Genomic DNA, 16,040 nt, shown 5'->3' on the forward strand with positions numbered 1-16,040 from the left:
TCTTGGATAATGGTTTCACAGGAATAAATTGTTGGAAGTGGATTAGGGGTATAAACATTTCAAATTTTTCTGTTCTTAAAAAATGGGCTTCCCCTATTTGGGTTGGCCATAATAGAGGGCAAGCACCAGAGTAAGGCTGGCTAAGGAAGTTTTTTTTTTTGGAAAGAGTCTTGCTCTGTTGCCCACCCAGGCTGGAGTACAGTGGTGCAATATCGGCTCACTGCAACCTCCACCTCCTGGGCTCAAGCAATTCTCCTGCCTCAGCCTCCTGAGTAGCTGGGATTACAGGCATGTGCCACGATACCTGGCTAATTTTTGTAATTTTAGTAGAGACAGTGTTTCCCCATGTTGGCCAGGCTGGTCTGGAACTCCTGACCTCAGGTGAGGTCTCCTGCCCATCTCGGCCTCCCCAAAGTGCCAGGATTACAGCGTGAACCATTGCACCCAGCCCAAGGAAGTTCATTATGATTTTTCCCATGGTCTGGAGACCATGGGCATAGTAGAGTAGGGAATTTGGACAATGCTGGGGAAAAACTAGTTAACTTTACCTTGATAGGTCTAGGTCTAAAAGTTGGTTGGCTCTAAGCTACCTAGGTTCAACTGCTAAAAAATGATAAAGGACAGGTGTGGCTCCGGCAGGCAGGCAGCGCTGCATTCCTATGCAACAGGCTGGCTAGACTCTGTTATCAACAGCCTCTAAATTAGCATTAAGGCTAAAGTCTCACTAGCCAATTTGCTCCAATTTTCTTTTTCTCTATTAGACTGACCTCCAATGCAGCGTGAGCCATGGGGCTCAGGGAGGTGAATAACAACCAAAGCCTAGCTAGCCTGGCCTACACAACTCTCTCCAAAATGGGTCACTCACCATATCTTCAGGGTCTGGAATTTTCACTCCACTGAAGTACTGATTCGTGCTAAACACTTGCTGGTGCCTAGGAATGAGATCCCCTTTGGACAAGAAAAAAAAACGTAAGTGAAATTGGTTAGCAAACACTGATCTATGGTTTTCTTCCATCAATGCTGTGTTTGTCTGTGCCCGTATCTATGGACACTGCAGTGTTCTTGGGCAATCAGAAGGAGAGGCATTCAGGCAACCCACAGCAACTTGTATTGATCCCTACGGTGGACAGCACACTGTGTTAGGCACAGAGGAGATAAGCAACAGAAACTGAGGGCTACAAGCTTCTTGCTCTCAGGTTCTTGTTCTCAGAGCCTACAGTGTACTGAAGGAACCCAAACCAAACAACTCAGAAGCACATGCACACAAATAAAATAATGCATTTTAAAAAACAGCAAAAGGGCAACAACCACAAATCAAAATCATATTAACTGAATCCTGACAGGTGAAGATAAAATTTTATTGCCCTAGCACTTATAACAGTGTCTAACATAGAGCAAGCACTCAATAAATATCTGAAGAAGGAAGAGAGGGAAGGAAGGAAGATAGAAAGGAAGGGAGGGAGGGAGAGAGAGAGGGAGGGAGGGGAGGGGAGGGGAAGGGAAGGAAGGAAGAAATCACAGATTTTCTAGCTAGAAGGAATACATTTCCACATTGGGACCATCTTTTCTTATTTCACCAGTTAGCAATCACTTGGAAATCCCATTTAATCTACTGTTTAGAAGCACTTACAATATGACATAATGAAACAGAGTATTTCTATATTTCAGGGGACTCTAGGAAGCTCCTCCTGCTCACATTTCCATCACATCAGCTAAAATCGCCTTTATGTAAAATTCTGTATTACACTTGAAGAGGGATTTTGTTCAGAGAATATAGGGAGATACTCAAAGGTGTTCTCCTGGGGCACAACCAGGCCCATTTCCCAGAGCACTGTGGGAGTTCCTACTCCAGGGTATCAAATTATTACTGATGCATCCTAGAAATTTACCTCTCACTCAAATGCAAAAACTGCTGCCTCGCCTCATTTTGGGTGAGCAACCAAAATATACCCTCTAATGCCTTGCCCCAGATCTCAGTGAGCAGCATCATGAGCACAATTCCTTGTACCTTAATAACCTTCTTCCTCCAGTGCCAGAGGGGTGACATGGGGAAGCTGTTCTAAAATCACTAGAGGAAACACAGCCAAGAAAGGCTGAGTGCCCCTGGAAGGCCTACAAAGTGCCTTCCATGTCACTCGACAAAGTCAAGCTAGCAGCAAACATTTATTGCCTACAATGTGCAGACACTGGTGGAGGGTAAGTAGAAATATAAGACATGATCTCACCATCAGGAAGTTTACAGTATCTTTGGGAAGATAAGATTACAAGGGAAGACATGGCGATGGCAGTTGCTACAAAAGTTTAGAGGAGGAAAAGTTTACTTTAAACTGTGATACTCAGGCGAGTAGTGTCTAAACTCCCTGACTTTGGAAGAGGGCAATCACTACTGATGGTTTTTTTTTTTTCTCATCTTCCCTCCCTTCTCCCCTGCCCTTCCCCTCCGCCTCTGAGGGTAGAGAGAAAGGAAAGGGCACTGGGGTGGGAAAGCAAGACGGGCTGAGTGACATTACAACTAGCTTTCCTCCTGACACTTAGAAGGTTGGGAATCATTCTCCTTCTCCATAGAGTCTGAATAATCCAAACTAGTCAGGCAGGCTGGGATTAAGGACATCCAAATGAATTACCCCATTGTCATAAATGAGGTAAACCATGAAAGCATTCCGTAAACTGCTAAGCCCTTACAGAAATGTGAGTTTTTATTGTTGTTATTGTCATTATTAATGTTTTAACTTGATCCAAACTGCTCAAGAATCTTGGGTTGTTTTTGGACAATGAGTAAGTACTCAATAATTGTTAACTATTTTAATTAAAACAAATATGGCCACCTTTAATGGAGTCATTTAAATGAGGCTTTGAGTTTTCCTCTTTCCTAACTAATGCCTTAAAGAGCATTAGGTGAGACTGAGAACTTGGCTCTGCCCTTCCCCAACCTGGGGAAATATCCAGTTTTCCTAAAGGTGGGACAAAAACACCACTTACCCAAGGTCTTCCTAATCAGATACAGCTGATCCACATCCGATTTTCCTGGCCACAGAGGCACTCCTGACAGCAGCTCAGCAAAGACACAGCCAATTGCCCAAACATCCACCGGGGGGCCGTACTGCGTGTCCCCCACCAACAGCTCAGGGGAGCGGTACCACCTGGTAGCCACGTAGTCTGTATAGTAGTCACTCGGTCCAGCTGGCCAGTGATGGAACATGGAAAACAAAGAGCAGCGGAAGGCTGGAATCAAAACTGAGAGGGGGAGATCTCAGAAGTCAAGCCTGTGCCCAATTTTGTGGCCTTTCTATATCACTGGTTCTCAATTCTAGTTGCGCATTCAAATCACTTAAATAAATATTTTGTAAATTACTGATGCTCAAGCCACACTCCAGTCCTATTAAAACAGAATCCCTGGGGAGGGCCTGGGGGGGTTATTGGGCTTAGAATTTAAAGTTCCCTGGGCACGGCGGCTCACACTCGTAATCCCAGCACTTTGGGAGGCCGAGGTAGGTAGTTTGCTTGGGCCCAGGAGTTCGAGACCAGCCTGGGCAACGTGGTGAAACCCCGTCTCTACAAAAAAATACAAAACTTAGCCAGGTGTGGTGGCTCATGCCTGTAGTCCCAGCAATTCAGGAGGCTGAGGTGGGAGGATCACCTGAACTGGGGAGGTCGAGACTGTGGTGGCCTGTGACTGTGCCACTGCACTCCAGCCTGGGCAACAGAGTGAGACCCTGCCTCAAAAAAAAAAAAAAAAAAAAAAGTTCCCCAGGTGATTCTAATCTGCCTCCAAGGTTGAAAGCCACTATTCTAAAGTCACACTTCTGAAAAGTATTTTAGCAACAAATGGTAGAAATCAGGGAGGTAAGATACTTTTTAATAACCATTTTACTGTGGTATAATTTATGGATAGCATACATAGGTAAACCATTGTATGTATCTACACATTTTCAGTAATTACAAAATTATAATTTATAGCACACTTATGCCCTAAATATACAAGTACTAGCTTGTATACTTCTAGAGCATTTAGATCCTTTATTGTATCAAGAACTTTTCCGTTTTTCCTACTTAACAAAAGAAAATGTCAATACTCACTCAAAAGCCGAGCAAATCCAAAGTCACAAAGCTTAATCACGGAATGTTTTGTGATGAGGATATTTTCTGGCTTCACATCTCTATGTATGCACTAGTGTAACAAATCAAAACAAAAACAATATTAAGGCTGAACTATATATGGGATAAATGAAACACATGACTATTTAGCAAATATTGAATAAATCATTTAAATCTCTCCTTGGCCTGTTGGACAACAGCAAAAGAGCAGCCTAAAATAAATCTAGTACCATGCCTGTCAGAGCCTGAATCATCCCAAATTCCTAAAAGGCCCAAAAGAACCAAGAAGAGTGAAAGGAAAATGAAAGTAGGGTAGCCGGTCTTAGCGGAGAAAAATACAGGACACCCAGTTAAATTTGAATTTCAGATAAACAATTTTTTTAGGATAATACGTCCCATGAGGCACTTGGGATGTACTTATACTAAAAAGTTATGCTTGTTTATCTGAAATTCAAATTTAACTGGGTGTCCTGTATTTAATCTGACAGTTCTAGGTGAAAGGGAAGATGTTGAAAGGTCCGGGTGAGGCTGCAACATGGTTGCAGGAGCTGCGAATTGGTGCATAAGCAGAATTCACAATTCAGTTGTTTAACTGCGAACAGAATACAGTTGGCCTCGTAAACAGGACAAGCCGTGGGCCTGCTGAGATAAGCTGGGAAGAGAAGGGCGGCAACCACAGCTTGCCAAGAGATCTCCCTTCCAGCTCTGACATTCATCCCGACAAGATAAACAAGAGTAGGCAGCAGCCCTCATCCTCTGGGGAGAGTCGCTAGAGGTCAGCTCTGTCCCACACACAAGTGCTCTGAGAGCTGCAGCCACCCCTTGGGGGATGCGGCCCCCCCTCCAGAATTTAGACTCAAATCACCTGTGGTTTCCAGCCCACAGCCAACATTCTTTAACAGGGTGATCTTAGAGAAAAGAACGTTTGAGAATCTTCACATGATTTTCTCATTAAATGACAATTTCTTTGGCAAAGAACAAATCAACAACCTAATTAAGAGTTACTTTATTTTTTTTTGAGTTGGGTCAAAATACTGCTCAGGGTCCCTAATAATCTTCCTCTTTCCCAAGTGTTTTCCTCTTAGGAGGAGAATGCTACATCATTCTGCAACCTGAGAGACCCTCTTTGGCCTGCAGCCTGAAACCCTGGGGTTATTCTTAAGAATCTGGAGAGGACTTGGGTTCTTCTTGGGCATGACCAGTTCTCACTCCAAAGGACCTTCAGGTTGAGAGATCAATGTCAATGTTTCCCCATGGGTATTTATTATTCTGGAAAATTTGGGGGTGAAATAAAACAACTTTGGGATTTTATTACAATCTATCTGGTTCTTAGCAATTAACATCCCTGAGATCTCTATTCTTTTACCACTGGCTTCACATATTGCTATAAATGGGTACACCATGAATATCATGATGACATATGGTCAGAAGTACTTGTAAGCAAGTATGTGCTCCTATTCTGTTCTGGGAATTCTTTACAAGTTTCTGCACCCACCCCCATCAGCACATGGAGCCAAACAGGGTGTCTGGGGCTCTCCAGGGAACTGTGGTATGCATTATATTTGTTTTTAGCATCCCAGATCTGCCCTACCAGGGTCTTGGTGCAGTCTCTCTTGCTCCCCCATCCTAAAACCTGTTCTTGAGAGAGTGCGAAGTCATAGTAACTAACAATATGGGTGTCCACTCTCCCCTGTGTATTACAAGGATTATAGCCTTTAGCTAGTTGGAGGCTCCTCAGGGAGAAGTGCCGTCTACTCTCATACTTCCTCCTTCCGGGAATGCAGCATCAGGAAAAATCATTTGGAACAATATAAAGAAGGAGATTTAGCCCTACCACCTAAATTGACCCTGGCAGTTGAGTAGGATAAAACATTGCAGTGAAATTGCACTCATGGCCAAAACAAAGCTCTAACTTTGGAATCTGGTTTCTATGCACAGTAGGGAGTGTTGTATTGGATGGGGCAGCAGGCTTCCCAGCATCTGTGAAGTCACATCACCTGGGCAATAGTCAACTATGCCTCTACCAGCCGCCTGTGGCCAGGAGTGTCACAGGCTTTCAATGGGTTGCTTGGTTCGAGACTCGACACTCATATCTCACCAAAGCAGACACTGGCACTTTGCACTGGGTTTGGGTTCCACCTACTGCAACTGACATACTGCAGCTAAGCAGGCATGAATCACCTGGGGTTTTCCCCAATTTCATAGCCTTTTGGGAGTACAAGACCACATAGACTCCAAGTGAATGGGGTTCTACCTTAAATCTGAGTAGTTTCTAAGCAGTATAAATGTATGACTAATTTTTTGTTCTTTGTGGGTTTTTTTTTTTTTTTTTTGAGACAGGGTCTCATTCTGTCATCCAGGTGGGCGTACAGTGGCATGATCTTGACTCACTGCAGCCTCGACCTCCCCAGCACAAGTGATCCTTCTACCTCAGCCTCCTGAGTAGCCAGGACCACAGGCACACACCACCGCACCCAGTTAACTTTTTTTATTTTTTGTAGAGACAGGGTTTTGCCATGTTGTCCAGGCTGGTCTCGAACTCCTGGGCTCAAGTGATCTGCTTACCTTGGCCTCCCAAAGTGCTGGGATTACATGCAGGAGCCACTATGCCTGGCACTAGTTTCTTAAAATCATAAAAATGCATGTTTTATATAACCTGAGCAAGAAGGAATAGCTAGGTTGGCATTTTTAGCCTATACTTACCCAACCAGGCTTATGAAGATTTGGGTAAAAAATTTTACCCACAAAAGTGTGATATAAACTTTGTACAAGGCTCCACCTCAGCTTAAGGGGAGCCTTCTTGCTTTTCAAAAGAGATCATGAGACTTACATTGTGTTTATGGCAAAAATTTACAGCTTGCAGTGTCTGCCAAGTTATGCTCTTCACGAGATGTTCTGGTACCCTAATAAAAATAAAGCATCACAAACACATTCTTTAGTGTAGCCATGGAATTCAGCTCAAGAAAAGAAAAAATAAACCAAGATAGGCTTTAGTAGTGAAAAATTGTAGGTGACACATAGTCATCTTACTCATCAGTCATTCCATGAATCCAAAATGTAAAAATATGTGACCAGCACACCACTGAAGTCTAGAGACAACAGGTTAACAAAAATGCAAACATCTACTTCTTTGGTAAGGACATGAAAACCTACAGGGATTTCAACAGGTATTTATAACCACCTATCTCAAACATCTGTGACACCACTGGGAAACTGCCTGGTAACTTAAGCTCCATTTTCACAAGGAATTTTTTATTGATGTAAAGTTAGTTACTATTCAGCACAAAAGATGCTGTTTATTTTCTCAAGTTGCCCCAGACCGACAGCCTTGAAGCAGGACTCATCTTCGATGTGTGGGCATGTGGTCTCTCAGAGCAGCATTGCTGTTGTTTGTTTGGTTGGTTTTTTAGATAATGAAGACTTTACTGATTATAGCAAAGAGCTTTACATTGCAAACCATTCTATTTGTTTTTAGCGTCCCAGATCTGCCCTACCAGGGTCTTGATGCAGTCTCTCTTGCTCCCCCATTGTAAATTGTTATTAAATGTTAATAATAATTTAAAAACCTGAGACATCCTGGTTCTTTCCCTATGCTGCCATGGCAGCCAGCTGCACCCCAGTTACATCTTTCTACTCTCTCCTCCATCACCACAGCTAAACTTCAAGCCACTGCTCCCAGTACTTCTTCCCTGACTCACATCTTATATTACCAGGGCAACCAGTAGTTCCAGCAGGTACTTCATGTGAATTAGAAAGAGGCACCTCGCCTGGAAACATTTAAAACAACAACAAACCAAGGCAGGGAGTGTAAGAAATGAACCACAGAGAGTGCATTTATTTTCTGAGACCCCAACCCACCGGCTGGACTTACTGTTTTGATAAATCAAACATTCCACAATGCTGCTGTGGTCCTCAGCCAAAATGAATAAGTAAATCAGGGAGGAAACTCTTGAGTAGCTGTGTTAAGGGGACTACAAAAAGTCACTTCTAGCCTCTGAGAGAGGCTACAGGGCCGCTGTTGTCACAGGCCAGACGTTCAGGAAATCCTTTCAAGCATATCAGGGGGTGTTTGAACAGAGAGTGGGATCACATGAAGGAAAGGAAGAGGCCACTTCCAGGAAGGCTAGTTGGGACATTGCTGGACCAGGGCTATGTCCCTGTGTTTGAAGTTGCTTCTCTCCAAATTCTTTTTTCCTTGTTTGAGCAGCATATAGGCATAGACACTAGAAAAAGTCACTGTCGAGAAAAAAGGCTTAGAAAAATGCAACTAAGATGAGACATTAGGGGGAATGCTTTTCCCCAGCCTCCACTTTTAATTTTTTTTTAGGGTCAGGGTCTTGCTGTGCTGCCCAGGCTGGAGGCAGTGGTGCTATCATAGCTCATTGAACTTTGGACTCCCGGATTTAAGGGATCCTCTTGCCTCAGCCTTCCAAGTAGCCTCTACATTTTGTCCAGAAAAATGGAATATATTTTGATTATTCAACAAATTAAATTTTTGGGTTTTTTTGAGATGGAGTCTTGCTCTGTCACCCAGGCTGAAGTGCAGTGGTACAATCTCAGCTCACTGCAAACTCTGCCTCCCAGGTTCAAGCAATTCTCCTGCCTCAGCCTCCGAGTAGCTGGGATTACAGGTGTGTACCACCACACTCGGCTAATTTTTGTATTTTTAGTAGAGACAGAGTTTCACCATGTTGGCCAGGCTGGTCTCAAACCCCAGACCTCAAGTGATACGCCTGCCTTAGCCTCCCAAAGTGCTGGTATTACAGGTGTGAACCACCATGCCCGGCCTGCAAATTAAGTATTAATATAGGGTTACCAGTACCTGGCAACTTTAGTTCCTACAAACATTTCCCCAAATAAATTATATAAAAGGAGCATGTAAAAGTAAATTATAGTTGCATATCATTATTGCTCCTTTAATCCCCAGCACAGCTAATCCCCAGAATTACAAAATTCTCAAATGTAAATACTCTGTACAAACTACTTAGTGCCATCTTGAATTGGCTACTCACTTCACTTCTTTACTCAGTTTCTTTTCTGTAATGCAGAGGCCTCAGACTCTGAGATCCCTTTTAGCTGAAACACTCATAATAAGAGGGGCCACGTTTTCACTGTTGGAGAAGAGAGTTACAACTATAAAAAGGGGAAAAAATAGATAGAATATATTCTGTGGTGTTGGATTTAGAGAGAAAGAGAAAGAGAGAGAGAGAGACAGCGTGAGAGTGCTGTGCTAGAAGGGGTTGATCACCTTATATAGGATGGCCCAGGAAGCTTCTCTGGTTAAGGGAACATCTAAAATAGTGGTTAAGGTGGTGAGAAGTGGCCAGATTTGGGCTATATTTTTAAAATAGAGCTTCCAGGATTTTCTGAGGGATTGGATGTGGGAGAAAGAGAAGAATCAAGGAATGACATCAGGTTTTTAGCTTGAGTAACTGGTACACGGTGGTGCCTTTTACTCAGGAAAACACTGGAGGAGAAACTGGTTTGGGGGAAGGGAAAGGAAGACTCTGCGTCAGCGATACTACATTAGAAGGAAGGTCAGGCTGGAAATGTGAGTTTGAGAAGCATAGCATATGGGTGGTATTTGGGGCCTAGGACTGAATGAAGCCAATTAAGGAGTGAATCCAGCTAAAGAAGAGGAGCTCGGAAGGAAGCTGTGAGACCCTTCCCCACAGAGGGGCAGAAAGAGGAAGGGGACCCCACAAGGGCACCTGAGTTGAGAGCATCAAGTGAATAAGACAACACTCAGGAGAATACGGTGTCACAGAACCAACTGCAGAAAGTGTGTCAAAGGACTTCTGAATTAAGATGATGGATTAAGCAAGCCCAGCTAATTTCGTTCCCTCCCAAAACCTAACTAGAACTACGCTGAAGACTTCTAAAGACAAAACTTCACAAGTTCAGAGAGGACAGGAGAAGACATAACAGCAACACAATGTGGAATCCAGAAAGCAACTGAATGAAAGATAGTTAACTTAACAATCCTAGAAAGCGAAAATCTAAGCCAGGAGAGGGAAGGTGGAGAACCAACCAATTCATCCCGAAAGAATCCTCAAAAGGCTCGGGAGGTAGCAGCCAAGGTCTCTATGAACTAGGAGCTAAGGAGTGTGGAAAAAACTGTTTAGAAAATAATTAAATCCCTAGATCTCCTCCTCTATCATTTGCCCATAGGGAAACACTCTCCACTACCGGGCAGAAGGCTGGAGCTTCGTTTCTGGAGAGGATAAAGCAGAGGACATTTGGCATACGTGAGATTGTGGATACCGTTCTGAAAATGTGGGTACTGTTCTGAAAACAGGGGATTAAAGGACTGTACACATACAAAATGCTGAATGCTGGGATTCCCCACCCCTCTTCCCTCACTAGACTCTGAGAAACCCGTCAGGCAGACTTCACTCTCCAGGCACAATATTCAAAGACTTTTTTGGGAGAAGCTCAGAGAGAAAGCTCTGAAGATTCTGACACTGGGGTTCCACCAGCAAATGGCCCAGCTAGAAAACCATAGTGAAGCTCAGAGCTTCCAGTAGTTCCTTATTCTTAACTATAAGCATACAACCAGAGATGATATGATGCCCAAGAAAAGCCTCTAGTAAGAAAGTGGAAGACCAGAACAAACAGAAAAAAGCAACTTAAAAGAAACAGAAATTATGGAGGACGAAAAAAACATTTTTAAATACCATTAATATCCTCAGAGAGAAAAGGAAAGCTGTTGTATCCATGAAATAAGAACAGGATACTATAAGAAAATGAGAGGACCAGTTCAAGAGTTCACACCCCAATAATAGAGGGTAGAGAAAAAGAAAATAGGTAAAACAATGAACAGGAAGTCAATAACAAAACAATTCAAAACTTTTTTTCTGAGGCAGAAAAGGCCCAGCAAGTGCCAGGATAATGGATGAAAATCAAGACCCACTCATGAGTTTCATAATCAAAAACATTGAGCACAAAGAGAAGCTCCTACAAGTTTCTGGAAGAAGAAACAGGACTTCACAAGAGAGCAGAAAATAGAATGGCATCAGGCTTCTTGGCACTAGAAGATAGAAGACACTAAAATAATGACTTCAAACATTTGAAGGAATATTATCTTCAACCAAAAACCAACAAACAAGCCTATACCCAAACAAAATACCAATCCAGTGTGAGGATGGAATAAAGCCTGCGAGGGCAAGGTCTCAACCTCTTATTTGTTCCTGTACCTCTCATCTACTCTTTCTCAGGAAGCCCCTCGTGGATGCAGTCCACCAAAAAGGAGCAGCCCATTATCAAAGAAGATTATGTGGGCTGGAGACCCAACGCAGGAGGGAAGCAGCAGGAGTCTCTGGGAGGATGGCAGAGGGAGATGACGGGATAACTGCGCTCCAGGTGGCAAAAGCAACCCATCCAGACAGTACAGTGTGACACAAGAGCCAGGCACAGTAAGGGGTGTCATCGCAATGCCCTCTGCCTCATGCCATCTTAAATAAATATGAATATATTCAACAAACTTAACAGCTCCAGAAGAGTCTGGGTGACTGGCTGGACCCTTCAGGCTAAGGCAGATGTTTTGATGTTCTTTGTTCTTTTCTCTTGTCTTTTTGTTGTTGTTGTTGTTTGTTTTTTGTTTTGTTTTTTTGAGACGTTGTCTCCCTCTGTCACCCAGGCTGGAGTGCAGTGGTGCTATCTTGGCTCACTGCAACTTTCGCTTTCTGGGTTCAAGCAATTCTCCTGCCTCAGCCGTCCGAGTAGCTGGGATTACAGGCACATGCCACCACACCCAGCTAATTTTTGTATTTTTAGTAGAGATGGGGTTTCGCCATGTTGACCATGGTTGGCCAGGCTGGTCTCGAACTCCTGACCTCAGGTGATCTTCCTGCCTCGGCCTCCCAAAGTGCTGGGATTACAGGTGTGAGCCACTGCGATTGGCCAATACTATTTTTGCAGAGATAGGAGTCTTGCTGTGTTGCCCAGGCTGGTCTCGAACTCCTGGGTTCAAGTGATTCTCCTGCCTTGGCCTCCCAAAACACTGGGATTATAGACATGAGCCACTATGCCTGGCCTAAGGAAGATGTTCTTAAAATTGTAGCCTGTGCTAGCAAGGCTAGGGAACTCATTCTACCTTAAGGTATTTGTTTCCACATTGGTGGTAAATAGTGGTTGTGGCTGAGCTCTAGGGCAGAGTGGGGAAGGGCTAGAAGAGGTATGAAGAGAAGGGGCTCAATTCCTTCTCATTCTTTACTCCTTTTAATAGCTCTTCTAGCTCAAAAGCAAGCTCTCCTTTCAGAGCAATCATACATAAGCTCAACCTTAACCTATGAGAGAAGAAGGGGCTTGAGCTTTTCTCCTGGGCCTGGTTCTTCTCTGCCATGGGATTAGGTGATGGAACTTTAGACGAGCCATATATATCCCCAGCTTTTCTTCCTAGTAAATAGTGCTCCAAGGGAGCTGGACAGCATCCAACTCGGACCTTTTGGACTCCCAGCCAGCTGGGCCTGGTCTGGTGGGCTTTAAACTCCTGAAGATGTCAGCTCCCCTGACCTAGAAATCAGAGTCTGGGCAAGGTATGAGAAAATCAAGCAAGGATCCTCCCTTTCCTTTCTGTCCCACACCAAGATGGAAGGGGCTCAAGAAGGCACTTCCATAGGTAGTCAGGTGGTCTTCCTTGAGGCCTTCAGTTCAGTTGACTTGCTGAGAGCTCCAGTTGTTCCTCCAGAGCCCACTGGGCTGTTGCTCAGCTCCCCAGAGGCACTCCTTCTGGGGAGGGTGGAATGGAATCCATCTTTCGCTAGTGGGAAGATGTGGAGAACGGGCACACTGCTGAGCTCTCCACTGGTGTGACCTCATGGCATTCTTCCTGCCTGCTTTGGGAATTTTGTTTCACCCCCCAGGAACATAAAGGGCTCCCAACTGCTTGATTCTAAGGAAGGGTGTGGGCGGGAGAGGGGGGGGTGTCATTTGAAATCCCTGGAGTCTAGATTTCTGTGTGATTATATCATCTTTTTAACCAGTTAGAGATGGATGTACTTGGTCAAAATAAGCAAGTAAACCCAGAAAGAGGAAGACGAGAAATCCAGGAAGTAATGAATCTGACCACAGAGAAATGCAGTCTGAATTACAAGGATGATGGCAAAGGGAAATCCAAGGGACACAGCTGGACAGCAGGTCTTGAGTACAACAAGCCAGACAGAAGGAAAAGGAGGCTTAAAGGCCAGACATTACCAAGAAAAAAAATGGAACTGATGGATTACCTGATGTAACTATCCTGTGAAAATGTACGTTGAGAGGCTATTAAAATGAGTTGGGGTGGGGCGCAGTGAGTGGCTCATGCCTGCAATCCCGCACTTTGGGCAGCTGAGGTGGGCAGATTGCTTGAGCCCAAAAGTTTGAGACCAGCCTGGGCAACATGGTGATATCCCATCTCTACAAAAAAATACAAAAAATTAGCCAAGCATGGTGGCAGGCACCTGTAGTCCCAGCTACTTAGAAGGCTGAGGTGGGAGGACTGCTTGAGCCTGGGAGGCGGAGGTTGCAGTGAGCTATGATTGGGCCACTGCACTCCAGCCTGGGTGACAGAGTGAGGCCTTGTCTCAAAAAAAAAAAAAAAAAAAAGTGGAGGGAGGGAATTAGCAACAGGATTAAAGAATGTCAAGCAAATTTTAAAACAAGGCAAGTGTTAATTTGAGGAAAAAGTACAAAAGGAAGCCATAGTATGGTACAATGCTCAGCTATAAGTAATATTTACATAGGCACAATAATGGGAACAGTGAACATTAACGTAACTATTTTAGAGGATTAGAACAGGAAGCAGAGGAGATAGTGATTTCAGGGAGCCAAATTTTCATCTCTCACAATAGAAAGCCTTTGATGTCTAAAAATTGATATTTTGAGATATATTAATCACTCTTTTACATTACATTATACTGCTGGATTTGATTTGCTAGTAATTTTGCTAAGGATTTTTTACCTAAATTCTTGAGGAATATTCATCTGTCATTTTCTTTTCTAGAAATGTCTGTCTGGTTTTGGCATCAGCATATAGTGGCCTCATAAAATGATTTGGGAAATGTTCCTTTTCATATTTTCTGAAAGAGTTTGGGTAGGGTTACTATTATTTCTTCCTTATATGTTTGATAGAATTCATACACCAAATATTTTAATAATAGAACCTAAGGTAGCACGATTATAAGGAAATATATATATATATATATATATATATATCCATATCTTTGGTGAGAAAGTAAATTGGTTCCATTTGGCAAAATTTACAACTCAAGAGTACCAATTTGAGAACTTCTAAAGGAAAATTACAAAAGAAGAAAAATCTATTTGTAGGAAAATTTTATACCAGAATCATTATCAAACCAAACACTGAAAATGACCTCACTATTCAACCAGAGAGGAATGGTGAGACATAATAAACTTAACGTAATATTTTACAGTCATTGACAATAGATCTAAAAATTATAATGCAACATATACAGAAAATACATAGAAAAGAATATTAAGCGAAGAATAGAATTGAGGGGAAAAACAGCCATCTCATCACAGAACACAGAGAATGTGGTGCTTCATTTGGAAAAGCTTGGCTGCCTTTACCGTCTTCAGGCTTGCAGACACAGACACTCAATTTTGTCAGCACACCAAGACAGTATCCATTTCAAAGGGGCAAGTGAACATTAAACAAATTAACTAGCCTGTCATATAAAACCAGAGTGCCAACGTATTCACCCATACCCAAATTCTGAGTACTAGCTCATGCTTTCTTTGTAGACAATTTCATAAAGAAAGTCAAGTTATAATCAGAATGATGCGCAAAGAATTTGGATGAGGGAAAGTAGGCAATTTGACTCGTTATTGCTGTTAAACTGAGATCACTTAACTGCATCCATCTTGACATTAGGAATAATTTATCATTAGATAAAACATAGAGTCAGTCAAATCTAACAAGCCTAGCAGCCATTCTCTCTGTTTAAGGTTGCTTTGCATATCTCTGCCCTGATGCATTATGTGTTCGTTTCATAAAATATCTTTCAGAAAGCAATCTCTGTCTCTCCAAGTTTTTAGGGGAGGCTGTATTGTGACCCTGATGTCCTGATAACAAAATCGGACAGACAGAAATGTAAACAACTACCATATGAAAGTGAAGACATCAAACCAATTTTTAAAAATTCTTCAGAAATGTGAAATTCTTCAGAGATGATGAAGAAATAACATGTATCTCTTTCCAGCATTCTCAATTACAGAAGTCATCCTTTCCACTGCTGCTTGTCTAACATTTGTGACACAGATCATCAAACAGTTGGCATTCATTAAGACTTCATTTCTACACAAGGCTATCACAAAGATGGGAAGGGCTGGGGGTCTGGTCAAACTCTTGTTAAAAAAGAATATATTACAAAGAATTTATCCTAAAGAAATGTTTACGAAAATGGTTGTTCACTGTAGCATGGTCAGTAATAGAAAATAACTGGAAACAATCTAAATATTTATCAATAGGAGATTGAACTAAGAAATCATGGTATATTCATACAATGGAATTCTATACAGCCATTTTTAAAATATAAAGGTAGATATGTATAGATAAGGAGAAAGCTCCAGAGTACATTTAAAAAAAAATGCAGACTGGTGTGGTGGGGCACACCTGTAGTCCCAGCTACTCAGGAGGCTGGAACAGGAGGATCGCTTGAGCCCAGGAGTTCAAGTTTAGCCTGAGCAGCGTAGCAACAAGACCCTGTTTCTAAGATTAACTAATTTATTTAACTAAATAAAAACAAAATAAATGCAGAACAGTATGTAAAGCTATTGATTTTATTTATTTCAATTTTTTCTTTTTTTTTTTGAGATGGAGTTTTGCTCTTGTCACCCAGGCTGGACTACAGTGGCACTATCTCAGCTTACTGCCACCTCCGCCTCCCGGGTGCAAGTGATTCTCCTGCCTCAGCCTCCCGAGTAGCTGGGATTACAGGCGC

The 16,040-nt window shown here is 42.7% G+C and overlaps 1 protein-coding gene across 10 annotated transcripts in view; it reads right to left on the reverse strand.

Moving 5' to 3' along the window:
• The window catches only part of CDKL1 (cyclin dependent kinase like 1), a 67,671-nt gene that overhangs the window by 8,488 nt on the left and 43,143 nt on the right, over nucleotides 1-16,040 (reverse strand). For 5 of the 10 annotated variants that reach the window (XM_063651210.1, XM_063651208.1, XM_063651209.1 and 2 more), the window contains exons 4-7: nucleotides 6,926-6,998; nucleotides 4,078-4,168; nucleotides 2,980-3,234; nucleotides 866-948 (exon numbers count right to left, since the gene is read on the reverse strand). In XM_063651210.1, coding sequence (XP_063507280.1) covers nucleotides 866-948; nucleotides 2,980-3,234; nucleotides 4,078-4,168; nucleotides 6,926-6,998 — 502 coding nt within the window. The remainder of the gene's footprint in view (nucleotides 1-865; nucleotides 949-2,979; nucleotides 3,235-4,077; nucleotides 4,169-6,925; nucleotides 6,999-16,040) is intronic. The other 5 variants (XM_063651214.1, XM_054447638.2, XM_054447636.2 and 2 more) reach the window with 1 other exon arrangement.

Source organism: Pongo pygmaeus, chromosome 15, assembly GCF_028885625.2.
Source record: "Pongo pygmaeus isolate AG05252 chromosome 15, NHGRI_mPonPyg2-v2.0_pri, whole genome shotgun sequence".
NCBI lineage: Eukaryota > Metazoa > Chordata > Mammalia > Primates > Hominidae > Pongo > Pongo pygmaeus.